This window comes from Heterocephalus glaber, unplaced genomic scaffold (genome assembly GCF_053883595.1).
Source record: "Heterocephalus glaber isolate CG9 unplaced genomic scaffold, H.glaber_assembly_v1.0 deba00001472, whole genome shotgun sequence".
Taxonomy (NCBI): domain Eukaryota; kingdom Metazoa; phylum Chordata; class Mammalia; order Rodentia; family Bathyergidae; genus Heterocephalus; species Heterocephalus glaber.
In genome coordinates this window covers 91,783,216-91,805,844 of record NW_028258315.1, presented here as the reverse complement: position 1 = coordinate 91,805,844, position 22,629 = coordinate 91,783,216, and the positions used below count along the sequence as shown (strand labels likewise).

The window sequence follows — 22,629 nt, the reverse complement described above, 5'->3', positions numbered from 1 at the left end:
AACAAATATCAGGCTCCTGGATGCAGCTGACACTCACTCCCTGGTGGTTCTGGGATGGCCAGCTCCTGAGTCTGTGGAAACATGTGGGTTAAGATGAGTCACAAAAGTGTGGCCAAGGGCCAAGTTCTGGGTCAGGGAGGACAGCTCAGTGACACACCAGCCCGAGGGTTCCGGCTGCTGTGGGTGCCCACACAGGGCCTCGGGGCAGTGTCTCCACCATCAGTCCTGGCTTCCTCAAAGCTGGCAGCATCTGCCCCTGGGGGGAAGGGGATCATAGACTTTGGAGTAAGTCTACAGCTGCAAATAAAGCTTTCTCCTTTCCTCAGTGTGGCTATGACTAGAAGCCTCACCTCTGTGCGCGTCCATACTGCTCACACTTTTGGCTCTGGGGTTCGGATGGGGTTCACAGGGGAACATATCCCTTTTGCACCTGGGGGAAGAGTTTCCCCAAAGCCCCAGAGGGCAATCCAGGCTTGGTTCCCACAGAAGGTCTGCTCCCACGGGGCACAGAGCATGGGCTTAGCCTGGAGTCAGAGCTATATAAGGAGGCCAGGCTAGCTGGGGATGTGGGAAAGGGCCTGAGCAGCCAGGTCCACTTGCCGGGGGGACAAGGGGGTCTTCCTAGATGGCATCAGCCTTGTGCCAGGCACCACAAGCCCAAGGCCTGCCAGTCCAGCCCCAGAAGAAGCCTCCATTAGCCTGCTGCCGTTTGGCCGTCACAGCCGATGGTCTCAAGTCTCCTGATTTGACAGCTCCATGCTCACGGGACAGGGGCCTGAAGAGGGAAGGCTCATACACTGCTGAGAACCTGGTAGCATGGTGGGGTGGAAAGGGGTGGGGGCTCCCCTGCTGTCTGCAAGAGGAGACTCATTGTCACTGGCCAGAGCAACCGTGCCCTGGCCTTGTCTTTGAGGGATGTGCAAACTGTCAAGAAGGCAGTGAGAACAAGGGTGTGGGGGTAGCGGGCTATGACGGCTGAGGTCCCACAAGGCCATGGCATCCTTGGAAGCACTTCAGTGGCTTTTGTGGCAGGGGGAGGGGCACGCACCAGGCCTCCACTGACTTCATTCTGAGCAGTATCGCTGTGGGCCTTCACAGAACAGACTCCAGCTCAACTCCTCTTTGGTATACACGGGGAAACTGAGGCTTGGGAGAAAAGAGACTGGTCTGACGTCACAGAGAGTCAGTACCAGGCCTCCACATCCAACACTCTTTTTAATGTCTCAGTAGCCCTAAAAGTACCTGCATTATCCCCTGGGACCTTCCCAAAAGCCCAGGAAGGCCACAGGCATGTTTCTGTGCCCCACCGTGTCCTCTCTGTCCTCTGCAGATAGGGGCCACGACCAACCAACACCCTCCCAATGCCGAGGTCAATTGGGTATCTTTTTTATTGGTGTTTGCAGGGCACTGGTGCCAAAGGGACAGCGAGGGAGGGGTGACAGTGCTGGAGACAGCAGGGAGAAGGGCACATTGCGGCATAAAAAAGAGCTCGTGGGAAAGGCTCCTGTGTCCAGGGGATCAGGGAGGCGAGAGGAGTGGTGAGCACTTCTCAACCAAAGACACTCTTGGCTGGTCCGGCTTTGGGCTTCTCAAAGACAGTCTCAGTACCTGTGCGACTGCGGCTGAACACCGATGGGGCAGCCGAGCCAGCTTGCTCTGGGGGAAGGGAGCACAGGAGTACCATGAGGGCCTGGCCTAGCTTTCTCTGGAGGAGGCTCCCTGTGTTGAGAGCAGCCTCTCCTTGGCCAGGAGTTCTGGACTCTCAGAAAAGGAGCCAGACCCTCTCTCCCCACCACTGACAGACACCTGTGCCCCCAATCCCCCATCAACCGCAGCTGACACTTACCACACTCCCGCATGACCTGGTAGGTCTTAGATTTGATGTCCTGATTCTTGGTCAGGTTGCCTCGGGCCCCCTTCAGGTCCTCCTCCTTCACGGGGGGTCGCTTCTTCTTGATGGGAGCTTCAGGAGTGCCATCCTTTTGAAGTGCCCAGAACCCTATCTCATGACCTGAGGCCTCGAGACAGACCTTTCCCTACTTCTGTGCCTTGGTTGGCCAAGCCCTTCTTCCAGGCTTACGGGGCCCATTTTTGCCATTTTGAGGCCCATTCCTCTTCCAAGAAGCCTTGTTGACTACACCCCATCCCCCGGGAGCCTCCCTGCCCCTTGGTCTGACCTGCACAGCTACCCTCCCCAACAGATAGGGAGCTCTGAGGGCAGCACCCTACAGCCTGGCATGGGTTTGCCTGCCCGGCCAAATTCAGGGTTGGGCACAATGGGCAAAGAGGACAAGGCCCGCCTTTGAGGCCTCGAAGCCCTAGGCCATCTGATGAGTTCTGAAACCTGCTCACTGAATGGCAAGGGGTCCCTTAGGGATTAACCCTCAACCCCCACAATACCAGCATTTTTACTTTCAGTGTGTTTCTGGGAGAAGTAGACAGCCCCAATGCCACAAAGTTACACTACAAACTTGGCACCCTCACAGAATGAGCAGCGAGGACAACCCTCCCCCTTGGCAGGCTGGTCTGCCTGCCTCTCCAGTGCCGGGACATACAGACTGTGCTTACCATACACACAACCACGGGCGCCTGGGAGTCTGGGCCTTACTCCTTCCTAAGCCCTGGAGACAGGTGCAGGGACTCCCTCTCCGCCCAGGCTAGGCTCCTGGGGCACCCCCCAACCTCACAGAGACACTGCTGGGGAGATAGCTACAGGGACACAGAGCTGTGCCCACACACACACTCTGCATGGCCACAGAGGCCACAGCTACAATCGTATACAACTCTCTCATACACACACGCACAGAAGCACCACCCCTACCACCCCACCATGGAATAACCAGTCAAGCCTAACAGGGACTTATGAAGGTAAGGTGGGACCCAGGGTGTCCTCGCTGGTCCCTGGCCTCCCAGGGGCTGCAGTGCCCTGTTTATGCTTGGTTCTAGGCTCAAGACAGCTGTCAGAGATGACAGTGTCCGGGCCTCCTCCCCAGGCCCTCTGGCTCCAACCCAGCCCATGCTGGATCGCCTACCTGCGACATGGTGGGTGCTGGGTGAGCTGGCTCTCCGAGGGCACCGCTGGAAGGCAACAGCAGAGGGAAGAGATGTGTGAAGCCCGGCTCTCTGGAGTTTATATAGCCTGCTCGCCGGTCCCGGGAAGTCACTCCCCTCCTCCAACAGGCTCCCTGATGATTCAGGCCCACACAGCCACTGGCTTCAGAGTTTATTCTTGGAGAGGATAGGGGCAGTGTCTTGGGGGAAGCAGACAGCTGGGGAGACCCTGCACCCTCAGGAACAGATGCCAGGCACTAGTGGTGACTGGCGTGTGTGTGCGTGTGCGCGTGTGTGTGTGTGTGTGTGAATGTGAGTCCTGGAATGCGATAGTCTGCAGGGGCCCATTCCGGTGTGGGAGGCTGTCTTTGAGGAAATGGGAGGGTCTTGAGCTGGGTCAGATGCTCTGTGCTTGTTTCCTCTTCTGCCCCTTTCCCTGGATCCCAGCGGGAAGAGACTTCCCACCCCACAAAGGCAGCAGGGCAGAAGTTTCCTATCCATTCCTCAGAAGCATTTGTTCCAGACTCCAAGAAAGGGGTGAGCACTGGTTCTTGGGTGGAGAAAAATGGGGCTGAGGCGAGTCTGGGGAGCTGCTGCATCAGGTTTTTGCTGACATCTTTGTCGTCTAGGCAGCACTGGTGCAAGGTGTGCACAGGGATGCAGCAAGGTGAAGGTAAGGGGCCCAGGAAGGATGGGAAGGGAGAACAGGCTTCATGAGGAGGGTTCTAGGGAGAGCCTCTGAGATGGGTCACTGTGGGGCTGGCCATCGAACAGTTTAAAAGCCCAACGAGGGTTAGGGGTCAGTAAACCCCATTCCAGCTACGAGCTATGGACAGGCAGGACAGGCCCACTGGCCCTCCTGAAAGGTCACTGAGTGCATAGTGCTGGAAGCTCTCACATCTTCATCTTTGCAGGGGAAAATCCCCAGGGGCATGTGGCAGGACCCTGAGCCTGGGGTGGTCATGCGGGTGGATGTGACCAGGTATAAGCTTTTTCCATTAGATCACCAGCTCATTTTTTAAAGACATCATCTTGCTATCCAACCCGGCCTCAAACTCACAATCCTCCTGCTTCAATCTCCCAAATACTGGGCTACAGGTGTGTACCACCATGCTCGCCAGTGCCTTTCCAGCTTGTTTTGGTGGTTATTTTTAGCCTTGAAAGTTCCCAGCACATGGAACCCAACCAGGCTCTGACATTTGGTTATCCCAAATGTCACTGCTGTCATGCCTCCACCTCCACCCCCAACCCTCCCTCTGGTCCCAGGATGCCAATGTGAGGACTGCCAGGTTAGATGTGAGATAAATGTGGACATGGGGAATGCCTGAGACATTTAACAGGGCCAAGAGGCAGAGCACACACACCAGGTTTTTTGAGGGCTCTTCTACCAGGTCCATCTGCGTGGTCCTTGAGGGTCCAACACAGCCTCACAGCTATTTCTGTTCAGCTCTGAGGCCTTGGAGCCAAACATGTGGGATGTTCACTCCTCACATGCTACTTTCCAACACAAATTCCTCAGGAGGCAGACTGTTCCTTCTTGCTCTGCTTCCTCAGGAAAGCCTTCTAACTCACTAGGGAAAAAAATTTTTTTGACCCACTACACTGTCCTAATTCCAGAAAACCTACAACCAATGACCAAAAAAAGTGGTTTCTTAAAAAAAAAACAAAACAAATCTGTAACAAGCTGTCAAATTTTATTGTAAACCATTTTACAATGTAAGCACATCATCTTTCCTTTCATCTCAAAAATGTTTTTCTGTGACTCAACACCACTGGATGGCAGCTGAGGCGGGCAGTTTTTTTCCTCATGTAGGTCCGACTTCTAGTAAACGTCATGAAAAGAAAAATCAAATGTAAAACAACCAAACCAACCAACCAACTAACCAGCCAACCAACCTACCTACCGACCCACCATCTCAAGGTGCTCAAAGTAAGTCAGACTAAAAGTCCATCACCAAAAGCAACAACTCTTATGGCTGCCAATGTCTCACAGGGTAAAAGAGAGCTCTTCCTCTTAGCTGACAGTGTGGGAAACTTCTAAGAGCCAGCCCTATACCCTAGAAGGTGGCTGCTCTGTCAGGCCAGCAGGAAGCTCCCAGGGCCACAGTGCAGTCTGGGGAGTCCTGGGGCAGCCTTCTGTGTGTCCCCAGGCTGAGAGGAAGTCACAACTTGCATTTGAATCTTTATATTTTACCTGAAGAAACAGGTGTGAGATGCCATTAACCTATGACTCCCTGTTGCCAGGGAGGGCACAAGTTAAAGTCTGAGGCAGGAGGCCACTGGCATGCTTGAGGGCTGAGGGGCCACAGACTCACACTGCACATCTTCAGGATGCTCAGGTTGAGAAGCCACTGCCAACCAAGATCTCACCACCCCTTGCCACTGTCAATGTCCCATTGACAGCAAAAGGAAATAACAACAATAACCATCTCTTCCAGTTAGATGACAGTTCTTCCTCATCGGTTTATTAGTTACAAGAAACTTGTTCATAACCTTGACTTGCAAGCTTCCATCATGGGTGACTTGATCAAAGTCCAGATTTGGACAAATCAGATTAACAGCACACGATATCCATTAGTATCCCATTGCTTCTCAAGCATGGCGATGCCTGCCATTGGCCGGTGAAGGGCTGCACCTCATAAGGCACCTTGGAGCAGGTGGTGAGGAAACTTAACACGGGGGAAGGATAGCTCGGGAGGACATCCTGATCACAGCCCTACCTCCACTTTTATGGGACAGAGTACTGCACAAGGGGACCCAGTGACTACTGGAAGCTCTCTTGCAGCATGTGAATGTGTGTGTGCATGTGGGTGCAGGTACAAATCCACACGGGAGAAAGGTAAGGCCAAACACATGATGCCACACTCTCCAAGCCTGCATTCCAGGTAGGCCCTTGTGATCAGACTCTATTAGACCTCCATCTCTGCTAAGCCAGCTCTGTATCTCCAGCCCTTACTGAAAAATCAGGATTCAGGGGAAACCCAGCTCTCACTGCCTCTTTGTCTTTTGTACCTACTGCTGAGCAGGGGCTGGGATGAGCCTGGACAGGAGTCACCTGATGTCAGTACAACTTGTAGCTTCCACTTTTCACAGACGAGCTTCCCCACCTCTGTGCCTGGTTTGGAAACACTAGGAGCTCAGGACTGCATATGAGGCTGTGGGATCCAGGAAGGCAGCAGAGGCAGCTCCACAGGTTGTCCAAGCACAGTGAACAGCAAAAGGTAAGAGAGAAGTCAGTGACACCATTAGGGACTGACAGGTTCACCAGGAGGGTCAGTCCCAGTCCTCCCAAAGGGGACTCAGCAGAGCCCTGCTGGAGAGGGGTGGGGAAAGACTTCAGCTATGAGATGGCAGCCAGAGGTGCAAACATGAGCAGGAGCCATGCAGGACCCAAGATGGGCCGCATGTCTCCCCACTGCCAGCCGCTCCTCTCTGTGGCCATGCTGGGCATGCTAGCAAAGTCAGCTCCTGCTACGTGGCTAGTCCACAGCCCCAGCGGTGTATGCATTCCTACAGGAAGGTGGACTGAGAGGGCCTTTCCAAGGTGTGCGCCTCTCTCTAGGACAGGCAGGGCCATGAGCAGCAGGGGGCAGTCCTACAGGCCTGGTTCAACAGCTTGGCTCAACCATCCATGCATATTCAGGCCCAGGATGGTTAAGTAAAACACACAGGTTTAAAAAGAAGGATGCATGGAGTGGTCTCTATTGTCCCTGTATTCTGGCCCACACTGCAGCGGTGAGGTTTCTTGTTCCTGCATGTTCATGGCTGCCTGTTGGCTTGACAAACCCGGGGCAGCTCCACCATGCTGCTTCCACAGCAGGGAAGTGCTGGGCTCAGCCCACTCCACCACATTCGGCAAACTGTCAGAGCCAGGGCTTGTGGCCATGCTGAGGAGTAGGTGCTACCATCCTAGAAGCACTGGGTGCTGCTGTGAATTTAGACAGGGAACTCTCTCATCTCTGCCCTCCCTGCTGGTCCACTCACAGCTTTGGAGGATGTGGAAAGAGACTCACTTGGCCAGGTGGATGTTCTCCAGACTGCTGAGCAAACAAGCAGATGACAGCAGGTGACAGGTACCAGGGCAGGGCTGGTCCTGCAGGCTGCCTCAGTGGAGGCAAGGAACAAACATGAGCAGCCCGGAGGTTTGGATTCCTCTGGATATAAGATCTAACTTTAAGGCTCCTTTCTCAGCCAAAATTAACTAACACCTGTAACATGCCAGCAGAAAGAGATGCCAAAGAGCTCTGGATCAACTGTTCATGCTCAGGCCTGCCTGACCTTCACACCCCACCGGGCTTCTGGTTCCACATAAAAATTGCCCACCTCCCCCTGAATCTTATCTTGACTCATCACTAGACATTACCTAACAATATTCCAAGTAAAAACTCCTGACTTCTTCCTCCCACCAGCTCATAACCCATGAAAGGCAAACAAACCCATTTCTTTGGGGATTAAAAAGTTTTTAAATACAATAGTATGAAAATATAACTTAAAAATATAAAAGTCAAACAGTATACGGAAGACTTAAAAATCTGTTTTGCCCATTAGTCCCATAGGTATTTTGTAGGAATAAACACATACTCAAAAAACAGTAACACTGTCACAGCTCATAAAATGGGCTTTAGAAATCAAGAGTTACAAAAGCCATTTTGAGTAAGAAAGCATTCCGGTTCCAACTTGGTCAACGAGTGACTTTTAACCCCAAGCATGTCATGTGTCCACACTTCTGGCAGCCTCGGTGAGAGGATCTACCCATGGTCTGTGTGTACCTGTGTTTTCTACCATGTCACCCAGTCAGACACAGGACAAGGGCTTTGGGATCCCTCACAGCACTGTTCAGGACAACAACAAACAAACAAAGCTCTTGGCTTGCATATTTGGTCAGTGTTTGTAGTGCAACTGAGTGGGGGACCTCCAGCTGCCCATGGCCCACTTGGGCGCTGGTTCCTCTTCCCTCTGTTTAAGTCACAGTAGTCTGGGAGTGGGTGGAGAGAGGGCAGAGACAGCAGCAGGAGTGGAGGTAGAAGAGGAAGGGCAGAGAGAGGAGGAAGGGCTGATGCTGTGGGGTGACCGTCTGCTGACACAGCAGCTGGCTGGGCCCCAAACCCATCATCCCCAGCATTGGAATGTGTCATACAGGCAGCCCGAAGCGGTGCTTCTTTTTCTTCCCAGGCTTGAGGGGGGTCAGTCTGCGGAGGTCCTCCTCCATGTCGGATTCCTCCATCTCATCGTCAGCTGAGATCAGGATCTGAGGCAGAGGAGAGATAAAGCCTGAGACACTGCCAGCAGTGCCTTCTGCCTTTGCCTTCCCTACACCTGGGGTGCTCCAGGAGGTCCCAGTCTCGTGCTTCTTTACATAAAGAGAAATCTGGACTGAGCTGACAGACTTGGTGTCTCTGCCGATGTTCCCCACCCTCTTCTTCCAACCTCTAGCTGGACCCAAGCTCAATCAGTTAATTCAACAGGGACCTGCAGCATGAGGTTATCCTGGCAAAAAAATTGTTCAGTTTGACATACGGAATCCAGAGGCTTGAAACTGCCTTAAACACAGCAGAAGCAAACCAAAAAGCCTCTTTCAAAACGTAAAGAAATTGGGACATACATAGGATGGCAGGATTCAGAGGGACTATTTGGTCACTTTGAAGAACTTCGTCGCTACTGAAGGCAAACAGGAATGTTTGCTTTTCTGAGGCCCTTGAACAACTCATCCTGCAGATGGGGATTCCAGGGCAAACATGCTCACCCCCTGCTCACTGCTGTGGCACCTGCTGGCCTCAGACCTCTGAACACCAAGGAAAGACCGGCAGAGCCTACACCAAGCTGGAGAGGTCCAGGCTCACCCGTGCAGGGGAACATGAACTCCTTCTGCTCCAGGAGCAGGGCAAGTAGTTACCATTTCTCCACTGGACTAATCTCTTGAGGCAGTGATGGCAAAGCTTTTGGAAACAGAGTGCCCACACTGCAACCCAAACCCACTTATACATCACAAAGTGCCAACAGTGCCCCAAAGTGTGCTGTTATCCGACGCTCGATTGCTGGGGCGACTTGGCTCGCATGTCTGCTGAGGCACGTGTGCCATATGTCCACCACTATCGTCTTGAGGGCTTCTGGCCTCCCATTCTCGGTTGCCTGAGTAAATTTTCACTGGCTCCCTATTGTCTGTCCGAGCACACCCCAGTCACAAAGCACCTTACTTGCCTGGCTCAAACTTTGCTTGCACCTCCTTTTTTGTCATTCCATCCTATACTCTAGAATAACTGCCGCTTCGGCTACGATGAATTTGACATTACCCAGGCACCAAAATATGACTGAATGCTCATAAGCTGTTGCTTCTGTCTATAATGCTGTTTGTCACTCACCACATGTTCACCAAGCTCTGATGATGTGACAAGCCCTGTGCTGGATTCTGGGAACATGCAACTAGAGAAGACCTACCTTCTGTCCTGTCTATTCATCTTTCAAAAATCCCTGCAGATTGCCCCAGGACCTCTCAGGGTGCTCCTTGTGCCTCGATGTTAGGATGCACTGCCCGTGATGAGGAGCTCTCTGTGCACGAGTCTGCAGGCCACAGCTCACACATGTGCAGTGAGCGCTGTGGGCTGCCAGCATCCAAATCCTTGCCTCTCTGCTGCTGCTCATGACCACTGTCCTTCCCTGCAACCCATACCTTTGAACTTGGGAATTAGGAAATAAGGAGAGATGAGGCTGCCCCTGTGAAGTCTGCCTCCTCCTTTATTTTATAAGTTTCTAGGTAGCTGAGCCAACAACTTCCCTTACTTGTTAGTGGTGGGCAGGTATTTAACACCTAATACTTGAAGGTCAACTGCAAGGCCCATCGAGATCCTTGCCAGCTTCCCTAGAACAAGGCAGCTCTTCTTTGCCATCTTTCTCCACTGACAGTGGGACTGTTGAGGGCAGACCACCCTTACGTTGTGCTCCACCCTCTGGTCCTAGGAAGGGCCACCCAGCAGCAGGTGTGGCCACTGGCTGGGTGGGAGCTGTGACTTGGCCACTCTTCAGGGCAGCCTCTACCTCTCTCTGGTTGTACTACTCAGCACTCAAGAAACTTGAGAAGACCAAATGCAAATGTGAGAGCAGAGACCTCCAGGGCCAGTGGTATGATGGCCAGGACTCAGAGTCAGGGAGGTTCCTACCTCAGACTCAGACTCCTCGTGGGATGCAGCCCTTCGGTAGCGGACCTTGCTCCCATTCCTGGAGTCTTGGTTTGCTCCTCTCTCTTCTAGCTTAGCTTTCGTCTTCCCTTTTCTCATGAGGAAATTGTCTACTACCCAAAACATCAAAGCCTATGGAAGGAAAAGCACAGGTTACTGTGGTACAAGCCATTCTCAAGCAGAGCAGAGTGGTCCCACAACCGCCCTTCCCGACAGCCATTCTGCAACATAAATTCAGAAGTAGGGAAAGAAAAACCTCACCCCCCATCATCTCCCAGAGGCTCTGGGAGAAATTCCTAATGTGTATTTCTCCGCTGTAGTTTTCTTATCAGAAAACAGGAAAGAAAATTCTTGGCCTGTTCACTGAGGAGTTTTTCTTATAGGAAGTGACTGGCAGCCTATCGGGCTGCTCAGGAGCACGGTCTCTGCACACCTGCTCTGGGCCATCTGCACAGGTCCCTAAGGGTGGCCACACTGCCTCTGTGCGCCGACTCTTAGCATTCCTTGGTTTCCTGACTTTTAGCCACTGTGCTCACAAATTCCCCTCTGAGGTCTGTATGAGGAAAACTGATGGGCGCACATTCAAAACGATCCTGACTTAGAATTCAGGGTCACACACGGGGAAGGGATGCCTTGGCGGGAGAGCAACTGGCAGGAGGCGCCAGAGAAAATTCCCAGGACCCTTCATCTTCTACAGGCGTCCTGAGTAGGGGCCTGCCTTTTGAGGAAGAAATCCTGCCATTTCCAGGTCTGGAGGCAGAAGTGGGGAGGTGACAACAGGTTACACAGAAAGACCTGAGGGCTATAAAATGAGTTTTTTGTCAGACTTGAAACTCTGAACAGTAACGTGGCACTGACATTAACAAAGAAGGGGACGATCAGCATGACGATGGCCAATTTCAGGTCTGGGTTTTCAATGGGATTCAGTAGGGCCACCTGTGAAGAGAAGCAGAGGAAGTGAGGAGGAAGCCACAGGGACAGTGCCCAGGAAGTCTTGAGAGAGACCAGGCTAGGACACTCCCCCAGAGCCCGATGGAAACAGCCCTAATGCCAGCCCAGTACCAAGTGCAGTCCCCTAGGTCTGACTATTAATGTGAGAACCCCCATGGAGACTGATAACACGTGCAGCTGTTGGACTTGCCAAGTGCAGTGGGCTCACAACCATCGAGCCAGAGCCAAGCTGTGTCCACAGTGACTAGAAAGCCCAAAGTGGTGGGGACCGTGGGCTTTGGGGGCTAGGAGGAGTAATTCAGTGGACACTCATTAGTGACATGAGCAGCAAGGTGCCAGATTACCTTCTAGCAGAAATCCTGCATCCCAACCACTCCTTGTGAGACAACAGCTCTGAAATGCTCTGCCCTATTTTCTTAAAAAAATAGCCTAATCACAGATAAAACCAAAGGGAGGCCAAGACTGGAGCCATATGTTCTGGAAGACTGGGGCTGTTCCACGTGGAGATGAGCAGTGTAGGCTTATTTACGTGGCATTAGGGTCAGAGGGCAGAGGCCAGGCTGGGGAAAACTGTGAACTCACCAGCGTGTCTGTATGCTGGTGGTCACAGACCAGGAAAGCTGACTGCAGCCCCCAAATGGCTCAGTTAAATAATTGGCCAAGACAAGTGTATCTTGCAGACACAGAGATATGACAGTTGCAAGGTCTGAAGCCTAATTAGTCGGTGAGCAACCCACAGGCAGAGCCTGCATTTTCATAGGTTTATACATCCCCAGGCGTAATTTAGTGGACACTTACGTAAATGAAGCGGATGGATGCCGAGTAAAAGAATGACAAGTTAAGGCTCTTGTAAATAGCTGCCATATCAGACCAAATCCAGGGTCCATTCATGGAGTTAAAACAAAATCAAAGTGGGTTTTCCACCAGGGCTGGAGTGTGTGGGTGACAGGAGGAAGTCCTGTTTGCTTAGCTTAGCAGGGAGCTGCTGTAGCAGGGACAAGAGGCAAACCTTTTTCCACTGAAGTATGAGGAGTACGATGAAGACAACAGTCTTCTCAAAGATCATAATCACGATGTAAAGGGCGCACTGCCCAACCCAGGCACCGCACTGCAGAGGGTCTCCTGCAGGGACAAGTGGGTACTTCGTCACACAGACCCAGGCATTGGAGTGAGACAACACCTCCACCCGACTCTTCCCCATCCAGGTCCTGGTGAGCCCTCATACCCCAGCAACACCACAGAACCCTGGTTCTAAAGACACCTAAAGAGCCCCCTGAAGCTCTAAAAATCAGCTCACTCCTAACAGGGAAATGCAGTGTTTGAAACAGAATCAGAGAATTCCTAATTTGGACATACCAGATAGTCCTTCTTTTAAGAGATTCTAAGAATTAAAAGGCACTAAAGTTAGTAAGTGCTCACTGCTGGGACTCAGAAAGGCTCTATGTCCCCTGGCACCAGAAGCTATGTGAAGCAAGACTGCTATTATTATCCGTGGTTGATCTTTCCAGTGACTACAGTATCCTTCCTTTCCTCAGATGACGTGATTTACAAAGGCAGTAATTGGCCTCCTTGTTCATTTCCCACCTTTCAACCTCCTAACCCTCATGCCACTTGCTGGCTGCTGTCATCCCTGAGAGCAGAAATCTGTTTTGGTTCCAGATGTCTGGTATGGGTAACCCCTAAAAACACTGGCTAGGGACAAGGAAGAGAAGAGAGAAGCCCTCAAGGCGAGGAGGTGGGAGTGGTGGGCTGAGGCCTGCAGCTGTGTCAAAGACCCCTCAGTGACCCTACTGGGTACTATACTGGAGAAACTGAAGGGGCCACCAGGCCAGCACACTCTGTTCCTGGAGCAGCCCAGAATGCTTCACAAAGGACTCAATGCAAGGTGGAGGACTGGCAGCTGTAGGGAATGATCTCGACATGCAGAACCTAGTGATGGGCCTCTGGGAGCTACACTGGCCTCCCCATAGTGGGAGACCAGAGGGTGGGGTATTAGGGAGGCCACCAGAAGTTGCCCCAGAAGCTTTTTCAGAGCTGTCTGAACACCACTGGTGAGAATGGAGGAGGGTGGAGAGGCAAAGGCTCCAATCCGGGCAGTGAGAATTCGCCTGAAGAGCAATCTCCACCTCATTTGATTCTGCCATTTCCATGGCGTTCCTGTCCAGGCCCCTGTGCCATAGGCCCCTATTGTTGCCCAGGCCTGCCAGTGGTGGTGGAAGTACAGGGAATGCCTTCAGGCAGTGGTAATGGACAAAACACTAGGCTATTGTCTTTTCTGGAAAATGCTGGGAGAAGGGTGGCAGAAAGCATGCAGAAACACATCAGCCATCTTGTCTAAGGTCTTCCCATCTACTTTCACCTCTGAGGTAAGGCACTCGAGCCCAAACCAAACCATTTCAGAAATACACCCCTCCTTGTGAGGTTAATGGAGTTTTGCAATGCTTGCAGTAAACCATCTTACTTTATTGAAAAAACCTCCCCAAAGCAGATGAAACTATTTGATTAAGTAAAATGGGCTAGCCAGACAGGAAGTGCTACTGGAAAATGTCTTTGAATGGGGACTCATGTGCCTGAAAGTCAGCAAAGTGGGTGGCACCATTTACCTACAATCGAAACAATACCCACGTGCTCAATGAGCTCCCTCCACTTGCTCTCAGACTGATGAAAGTACTTTTCCTCCCATCTGCTTCACTTCTGAGGCTCTGCTGCACGACTGAGCTGCCTCTGCCTTTTGTTTTAACTAAAATAAAGTTCAAAACCACAGGGAAAAGAAGAAAAAAGCACCTGTGATCTGGCTCCAACTCCATGTCTCCTATGGACCCAGACTTCACATTGCCACAGTGGGAATGAACACGTGTGCTTGTTTCTGTCTCCCTTGAAAGTCTCCAGCACTTCCCAGAGCCAGGTGTACTCACTGTGCCTGCCTTTGACTACACTGGATGACCTCAGGTACATGGGTGTTTTGTTTAAGGTTGCAGGAATAGGGCCCAAATGGAAAGAACAAGTTCATATTGTGAGGCTTCTGGAAGGGAGCCTTTGAGTAGAGGCATGCAGCAAAGACCACAAAGCCCTGAGCCTGTGGGATACAGACTTCACTTTCAGAGAGAGGGCAACCCAGTCATCAGACTACAGACACCTCAGACTGCCCAAGTGCAGCCTGCTTCCCAAGTCCTGTGGACTTTCTTCTAGGAACCACGAAAGCTAACCAGAAAATACATTCCTCTTCTTCATTTCCAACAGAAGAGAGCTTTGGGGCCTAGATGGAGTTTCTGCCTTAAATGCATAGGCAGGCTGACAGGTGTCTCAGGCAGAATAACGGTCCACATCCTAATCCCCAGAACCTATGAATATGTGATATTACTAAGAACAGGGGGAATAATGGCTGGCCACGGGATTAAGCCGATCAGCTGACTTTAAGATGGAGTCTCTGAGCATCCAGGTGCACCCAATGAAACTGCAGGGACATTTTAATGTGGAAGGCAGCAAAGGTCGGAGCCGTGCGATATGAGAAGAGCCTGACCTGGAGTTTCTAGAAGGCAGAGGAGGACAGCCATGAACCAAGGAATACAAACAGCCTCTAAGGCTGGAAAAGAGCAACAGAACAGTCTCCCTATCACCTCAGAAGGATCCATCCCCACTGTCACCCTGCTATTAGTCCAAGAGAACCATGCTGGACTTCTGAAGGAATTGCAAGTTAATTAATTTTGTTTTATTCACTAAGTCTATGTTAATGTGTTATAGCAGTGACAGAAAACAATACAAATTGACAATGAGGACACAGTAGGTAACTAAGGAGACAGTCTGAGGAGGGAGAGCTCTGATGGTCCTTGATAAAGGGCAGGTATCTCTGGAGACACCCTGCCGCTGCTTGAAGACTGGTTCCCAGGACTAGTGGCCGAGACAAGGCCAGGCCAGGCCAAGTGGCACAAACACAACCACTACCTCCTTCCTGCTGACTCACTCTTGGGACTGCAGACAACATGTCTGGGAACAAGGGTGCTGCAATGCTTGGTGTCTCAGGACCAGACCTGGCCTGCAGCCCAGGTAACTGAGCAGCACGCAGGTGACTGTGGGGTCCACCTGAGCTCCAGGTGGTACACTGGAGTCAAGTGCCCTGCTTTCCTGTTGGCTACAGTTCAGTTGAGAGCCCTGCTGTCTGGCTGGTTACAGTTGACTTGAGAGCTCTGCTTTCCAGAAAGGATCCCAACGGCAAAGGAGCAGTGACTGTGAGCAGTTTGTAGAGGTGGCTGGAGGATTTAGGTGCCCTGATGCAGAGGGCATGAGGCCCTCAGCGACATGCTGGCTGGGTATGCTCTGTGAATCACCTGCTTCCTCTGGGTACCTATTCTCTAAGTGAGGATGCTGCTGCATTGGTTCACGCATGCTGCGATCCATCTCCATCCTGCAAGCTGAGGAACCAATGCCTTGGAGAGCTTCAGAAGCCTTCCCTGGAGCTCAGGAACCACAGGCTGTGTGCTGGACACTATCTTAAGGCAGTGACTCATCAGGCATCAAGTAACAGAGCTAAGAAAAGCCACCTCCTAAGCTCATCTCCCCTCAGTGAGACAATTACACACTTAGGGTTTCTAGAAATATCCAAGGCACTCAGCTAGCTTCACGAATCAGCTCCCCATTTAAACTGTCAGTCCCCTGGGGATCTTCAGAGTGAGTGGTCCTTGGGCCAAGTGATGAGTTCTTGAGGGCAGTGTGATCAAGCAAGGAGAGTGGAACTCGGAATTCTATCCGCACCTCTTCCTCTTGTCCTGTGTTCCCTCTCCTGGCAAAGGCTCCACTGCTGCTGCTCCTGCCTGCAGACAGCAGGGGCCAGCTGGGAAGTTGGGAAAGAGCTGCCATTACCTTAGCCCTGTCCTGAAACCCTAGAGGGCAGCTTGTTGAGGCCACACCCAGCTGTTTCTCATACTGAGGGCCAGCCGGAAGGCATGCTGCGACTGAAGCCCTATCTGATGAGATGGGCCAGGGAACACAAATCACCTGTTTTAAGCCTCATGAGGATGGACCTTGTGACCCTGGTGACTGGTACATTCGGAAGCCAGGCTGGCAGGGGGAGCAAGTCAGCAGTTGGAAGAGACTTCAAGGAGAATGCACCATCTAGTCTTCCCTGTGTGAGCTCCCCTCTGCCAGTGGAGTGGCCCAGCAACAGGACAAACACAGATACGCAACAGAAAGAGGGGCAGGACTTCATTCTCCCAAAGAAGAGTTGCCCCTGTCTCGCCAACATGCCAGGTGAGCTCTATGGGAAGCCTGGAAGAATGAGAGAGCCTGGCAGCCCAGTAAGTAGAACTGCCAGTGTCCCCCGGTAGAAGGGGCAAACATTCAGCCTCCTCCGAGTACGGAGTGTTTCCCGGCTCCTGTTACCTCCTCTGAAACAAGGTGAGTGCTTTGGCAGTGAAGCGGGCACCCACCACCTATGGGAGGTGGCACCCAGGTACCCAAAACAGCCCCTTCACTACGGAGGCCCACCAGCTCCCAAGCCAGCCCACCTCACCCTGTGTCCACAATACATTACCATACTCGCCAAAGCGCAGGGATTCCCACCGCTGCCACTCCACCAGGACGCTGACAGCACGCACGCCCACGTAGATGAGCAGCATGCCCACGGTGGCATCCAGGAGAAAGTTGATGAGGTACCTATGAGGAAAGGGGGCAAACATCACTGAGCTAGGCCCTCAGTGCTGTGCTTCCCAAGGTCAGAGGTGAAGACTGATGTAGATGCAACCTGTGGGGAAGCTAACTGGCCCAGTGTATTGTCTGGCCTTGTTTTAGGGGGCTGTTATTCTTAAATAGGCCCATGCAAGAGACTGCAGAGGTGTGGCTCTCACTTCCCAGCAAGGTGCTAATACTCAGCAAGTTGAGGGGGGTGGGGCAGGAGAGGGACAAAGAAACCTTAAAAACCTCAAGTGTTCCTGCCAGGCCAAGATTCCACAGAAGACAGAGTACCTGGAAGCAGCCAAAGAAATCAAATGCAAAACAAAACTTAACTGACAAGAAAAAAATCTGTCCAGTAATTATGTTTGTTCCCCAATGGTCTGGCCACACAAGGCCCTGAAATAGTGCTGCTGCCCCAGGGAAGTCCAGGAAAATGCTTTCAGAGTTCCTCAGACAAAGAGGGCAGGACCACATAGCTCTCACACATCCCTGTCTACAGTCATTGCAAGCAATACTTTTGCACTAAGGAAAGCTTTACTCCCCGGGAAAAGGCCAGAGGATGGGAGGAAGGGAGGGCCAGAAGGCACACCTTCTGCAGACCACACAGTCCGGTAAGGTCTGTTCCCACCTGTCTGACACAAAACTGTGGCCCTCACCAAGGAAGACCCTTTTCCCACCTGCTCTCCCTCGAGGGCCCTGCACCTAGTTCTCTAAGGCACACTGGAGGCAAGGTTGGCATTGACCCTGTGTGACATCACATGGGTCAAAATCTCTGCAGATAAGATCCAAGATACCACAGGACCTGGCTGTGGGGAGCTTCTGAGCTGCTCTACCCCAGCCAGGGCTTGTGTGATGTGCATAACACGCCAGTGCTAAAGGAAACACGCTATGTTCCATCTCCAGGTGCCAAGAAACCAGCATGGAGAGGGAAAGGGGATAGTGTTTTCTCAACCTGCCCTTCCTCTTTAAAGTCACAAGGGGTCACTCTCAGACCAGAGATGGAAAGGAGAGCACAGGCTTCCAGAGTAATTTCTCCCCTGGCCCGAGACTAGATGGCTCTCCTCACATGTAATTAGTGTCCAATGCCCCTTACTCCTGAGTCCTTACATCTGAGACCCAGTCTAAAAATCCAAGGATGACTGATGTACAAACATGCCTTATGTTCATCCCTTCACTCACCAATACTTCTTGAGCCTACTGTGTGCTGGCCTTAGGAATAAAGACCAAGTTCTATACTCTGTCCTCAATACAGGGAAGATGGGCAGACAGCAGGGCATCATGTAGGCCTCGGGGCCAAGCATACTGGGCTCGAGTCCAGCTTTACCACTCCAGAATTGTGTGAATTTAAGGAGTATAACCTCTCTGTGCCTTAATTCTCCAGCTGGAAAGTGGGGATCATCAAAGCTTCTACAGGGCAAGGCTGTTCTGTGGATGAAAGAAGGCAGGAGATGAAGAAGGCCAGCTTCTTATGCCACTCCATCTGCTAAGAGAAGAACCACTTGGGCACTACCAGCAAGGAGGACAGGATTAACAGCCAGGTGAAGGTTTCAGACTGATGCTTTGGGGCTATGAAGGCATTCTGCACTGGAGTGCAGAAAACCCCATGCTCTTTTAGTCAGAGGTCAATGACAGGTGATGACTGATATGGAGTGGCTGACACCATAGAGAAGCCCCCCACCCCATGCCTTGTTCTGGAACAGAGACTCTTGAAGGGCTTTGTCCTGCCCTGCCAAGGGTGCCTGGGAGACTTGGGGATGTATATGCATGGGGCAACTATCAAGGCCCTGAGAGCCAGCTGACAGCTGTGTAGGATGAGCTCTCAGGAGAACACAGGAGAAATGGGGCTCCCCCCCAAGCTATGGAGGTGGAATTGGTTGCAGAATGCAAGGCCAGCCAGGCGTGGTGGTGCACACCTGTAATCCCAGCACTTGGGAGGCTGAGGCAAGAGAACTGCTTCAAGTTTGAGGCCAACCTGGACTACATAATGAGTTCAAGGACAGTCTGAGTTACACACAGAGAGACCTTGTCTCAAAACAAAACAAATACAGGCAGCCCATATCCTCCATGGAGGGTGGACCATGTCTGCACTCAAATCTGGGCCACTTACAATGAACAAGGGTCCTCTTCAGTGAGATCTGCTAGGTACACATTTGCAAAGTGGATGAAGAGCATCCCTATGGCTTGTTTGGAAGTGTCTAAAAACCTGCACAAAAAAGAAACGGCACTTGTTATCAGTCTTGACAGGAGGGTAATATCTAACTTAGAGAATGAACAGATCACAAAGATTAACCAGACCAACCCTGAGACAGAACTTGAAAAGAACTCCCTAAACAAGGAGAGGGAGAAGGCAAGAAGGGGTCAGGAAAGAAGAGCATGTGTAAGAGTAGGAGAGTCCCAGATCTAGGTCTTCACTAGGTCCCTCCCCAGTGCTGAGGTGAGAGTCACCTACTTGGAAGCTAAATACCCAGATCTGAGAAAACTAATGAGCAGGGAAAATAAAAACAAGAATTATCAACATCTTGAAGCAATGTACACACAAGATTTTATGAAGGGCCTTTACCACAGTGACCCATCAAGGTTTCCTCTCAAGGGGAAAGTGGCTGTTCTGTGTGGGCAAGAGAGACAAGCAGCCCACAAAGCCAGCTTCCTGTGGACAGTGGCTGTCCTGAAGGGCTGGCAGTCTCCTTCCAAGTGACTGATGGTTTTGGAGTTTTGTCTTCTGAACCTATTTGTAAAGCTTTACTACTTGATCACCAATAAAAAACTGTGACTGCAGGGTCATCCTTCAGGGAACAGATATGCTTTATTATTTATCTAATGAATACACACTTGGTCTCTGGCCCTGTTTCCCTTTGTAATTTCTTCAGTGACAGAGGTGCTAGAGCAACTTTTGTCCTAATATTCGGTTTCTGACCCCACTTCCTGTTACAGAGCTCTTAATCCTTTGGAATGTCTGGGTGATAGCATCCTTTGTTTTAATGAGATGACGCTTTGTGGCTCCTAGACAGCTGCAGGATAGAGAAGGTCACCAGAAAGACTGAGCTATGATCAGAAGCCCCTCCCTCCCAACACCATCCTCCATAGACAGAGGGGCTTGGGTGTGAGTTAACAGTCATGAGTATGTGATGAAGCCCCCATACAAATCCTTAAACTACAGGGTCTAGGGGCCGGGGATTTAGCTCAGTGGTTTCGCCTGCTGTGCAAGCGCAAGGACCCAAGTTTGATCCCCGGTACCAAAAACAAACAAACGAACAAACAAACAAAAATAATGCTTCCCTGAGCTTTATGAACTGCTCTAGCAAAGTAGTGAAAGGAGGAGGGTATTGTATATACCCGCTACTTTGTAGCCAAGTTGGTCAGAAGTGTGGGTTCCCTGAGGACCCTACTCATGATTACCATCTGAAGTGGGAGGGCAGGTTTGTGGCACTGAACCCTCAACCTTTGGGGTCTCTGCTAACTTCAGGTAGTGAACATCAGAACTGAGTTAAATTATGAGACACTCAAGTGGTATGTGGATTGTTGGAAAACACAAACAAGTGGTTAGTATGAGAGAAAAAATCCCAAACATTTTGTGTCAGAAGGACTGTGAATATGAAAATAGTTTTCCTTTATATTAGGACCAAGGAAGACCAGTTTTGAACAGAGAAGCATTTGTATGGTATACTGTAGTCGATAATCTCCAAATCTGGATTCTTTTTTGCTTACACACATACACTATAAAATCCAAGAATTTAAACATAATCTAAAAACACGGAGGCAGAGACAAAGAAGCCTGCAGCAGAGAATGATGTATCTGTATTATTTTCTATCTTCTACAATTGGAAGCAGTGTGATCATAAAATAATGGTAGGGATCAGAAATTATCAGGAAACTAGAAGTGCTTTTGTATTATACATAGTTCCTAATGATTAACTCAACTGAGTGATTCCAGACACTCTACGTTACATGTAATTTCTCACAGTACATCTCCTACCCACCACAACCACCTCTCTTCAAACCTCCCCTCCAAAACCCAACAGTCAAAAGCGTTCCAGGAATGAGTTCATACTTCAGTACATACCATATCCTCCATGGACGTCTTTCATGCTTTGGTTCTCTGAAGCGTTTGACTGGAAGAAAAAGCAGACATAAGTAGCTTTCCAAAGCAGCCACAAATGTCAAAATGCACATATGGGTTAAGTTATTGGTCTACTCACTGTTTATATTACTAAGTTAAGATACTTTCTCTCTTAACATGTGACAACAAATAAGCCCATTGAAGGTCACAGAGGTTCTGTATTGCTGATGATCAGTATGGATGCTTCAGGACTGGATACTTATGAAGTATGACTCTTCACAGCATCCACAAAACTGTATTTTCTTCTTTGTGACAAGGCTTGCTCAGATAATTACAGGAAACAGCAAAGTAGAAAATTGCTGCTTCCAACTTTGGGACATGCTTTCTTCAAGGACAACCCTACTCATTGGTTTACTGAATGCCTGGTCCCAGCAAGACACCAAGGATACAAATGTAGAGTCAGCTACCTAGCAACTAGGGGGACAGACATATATGTAGTGTGGTAAGTGCTAGCGAAGAGGCATGTCTGAAGCCAAAGGACAGGAAGGGTGGTACCAGGACAGGTTTCCATTCCTGATGGAGATGGGCAAGCCCAGGCCTGAAGGCTAGTAAAGTTTGACAAATGGAACAGGGATGGGTGAGAAGATACATATTGGGCAGAGCAAACACCATGAGTTCATAGGTTCAAGGGCAAAACATGAGAGAATCTGCTTGGTGTACTTTAATTTGGCTTCAATACAGCAGACAACAAGGGAACTTGCTGGGGAAACTGCAAGTAAGAGGGTAACAAATCAAGAAGGGACCACATGAAAGAGTGCCACATGACAGTGCTGGGCCAGGGGCCTGGAATGACTCCTGTGGAAAAGGAAGCACTAGGGAAGAGTACTAAGCAGATTCAAAGACATCCTGGAATTGTGTTTTAGAAAAGCAGCTCAAAGATTTGGAATTCAGACACGGGAATATAGCAACGTGGAGAAGAAAAGAAGGAGGGAGGTGGAGCCCCAGGATGCAGGAAGGATCTGAAGGAAGAATTGGAGCCCACAGGTGAAGAGACAAACCTCAACACAGAAAAAGGAGGTGGCAAACTGCACTTTCTCCCCAGCTCCTGGTTTGAGAGAGAAGGCTCGAATCTATGGAGACACAGTGAGGGCAGGTGACTCCACCGGCCTCCTGAGAGAAGCACACCAGGGGAATGGAGCAGTGGATGCTGTGAGCCACAACAACTGGTGAGTGAATCTAGCCCAAGTGTCTGCAGTGTCCCCTAGAGAGAGTGCTTGGCCAGAAACTATTTTAGGGAGGGGCCAACTGAACCTGGGACTGAGCAGCAGTTAGGGTGACTTCATCTCAGGGTTCCCAATGACTGGGTGAGGGACACCTATGGGTGGTGTTCACAGTCAGGGAGCCAAGGTCAGGCTGGAAAGAGACACCCAGAGTCTTGTAGGGTGAACAACTCAGGCCCCAACTCCACAATCAGAGGCCAGGATCAGACTGAACTTTTGAGAAGTTGAAAGCACCAGAATCATCACCCTGCCCTATTCCTCGTACACATTTGCTGGAATCATCCAGCATGGATCTAGACTCTGTCTACCTCCTTTGTCTATCAGTGACAGCAGAGGTACACTCTGAATTGGACACTACCACAAAACTGTAGGCCCCAGAAAATAATCACAGGCTTGAAATCACAGATAAATCTTTTTTGTTTTTTTTTCTTGTTTTTGTTTTTTCATGAGT

At 50.7% G+C, this 22,629-nt stretch overlaps 2 protein-coding genes and 1 long non-coding RNA gene across 18 annotated transcripts in view; 1 reads left to right on the top strand and 2 right to left on the bottom strand.

Moving 5' to 3' along the window:
* Positions 1 to 1,370: 1,370 nt before the first annotated feature.
* Positions 1,371 to 3,213, bottom strand: Mustn1 (musculoskeletal, embryonic nuclear protein 1). Its single transcript, XM_021244161.2, has 3 exons — positions 3,033 to 3,213; positions 1,847 to 1,979; positions 1,371 to 1,656 (listed from the first exon to the last, which is right to left on the bottom strand). The coding sequence occupies exons 1-3, from the start codon at positions 3,039 to 3,041 to the stop codon at positions 1,550 to 1,552; spliced, it is 249 nt and encodes an 82-aa protein (XP_021099820.1). The 5' UTR covers positions 3,042 to 3,213; the 3' UTR covers positions 1,371 to 1,549.
* Positions 2,579 to 4,551, top strand: LOC147826479 (uncharacterized). Its single transcript, XR_015439604.1, has 3 exons — positions 2,579 to 2,868; positions 2,947 to 3,588; positions 3,681 to 4,551. It is a non-coding gene; the product is annotated as an uncharacterized LOC147826479 (long non-coding RNA).
* Positions 4,552 to 4,724: 173 nt separating this feature from the next.
* Positions 4,725 to 22,629, bottom strand: part of Stimate (STIM activating enhancer) — a 62,482-nt gene continuing 44,577 nt past the window's right edge. Inside the window, exons 2-13 of one of the 16 annotated variants that reach the window (XR_015439600.1) lie at positions 20,902 to 20,950; positions 18,949 to 19,044; positions 18,021 to 18,266; positions 16,702 to 16,823; positions 16,167 to 16,229; positions 12,184 to 12,296; positions 11,082 to 11,159; positions 10,206 to 10,355; positions 8,189 to 8,299; positions 7,065 to 7,151; positions 6,064 to 6,206; positions 4,725 to 4,873 (exon numbers count right to left, since the gene is read on the bottom strand). Coding sequence is in view for 12 of the 16 variants with exons in the window: in XM_087182397.1 (XP_087038523.1) it covers positions 7,032 to 7,151; positions 8,189 to 8,299; positions 10,206 to 10,355; positions 11,082 to 11,159; positions 12,184 to 12,296; positions 16,167 to 16,229; positions 16,702 to 16,823; positions 18,021 to 18,266; positions 18,949 to 19,044; positions 20,902 to 20,950 (1,148 nt within the window). In the remaining 4 variants the exon portion in view is untranslated. Of the gene's footprint in view, positions 8,300 to 10,205; positions 10,356 to 11,081; positions 11,160 to 12,183; positions 12,297 to 16,166; positions 16,230 to 16,701; positions 16,824 to 18,020; positions 18,267 to 18,948; positions 19,045 to 20,901; positions 20,951 to 22,629 lie in introns of those variants that run through there. The other 15 variants (XR_015439599.1, XR_015439601.1, XM_087182398.1 and 12 more) reach the window with 15 other exon arrangements.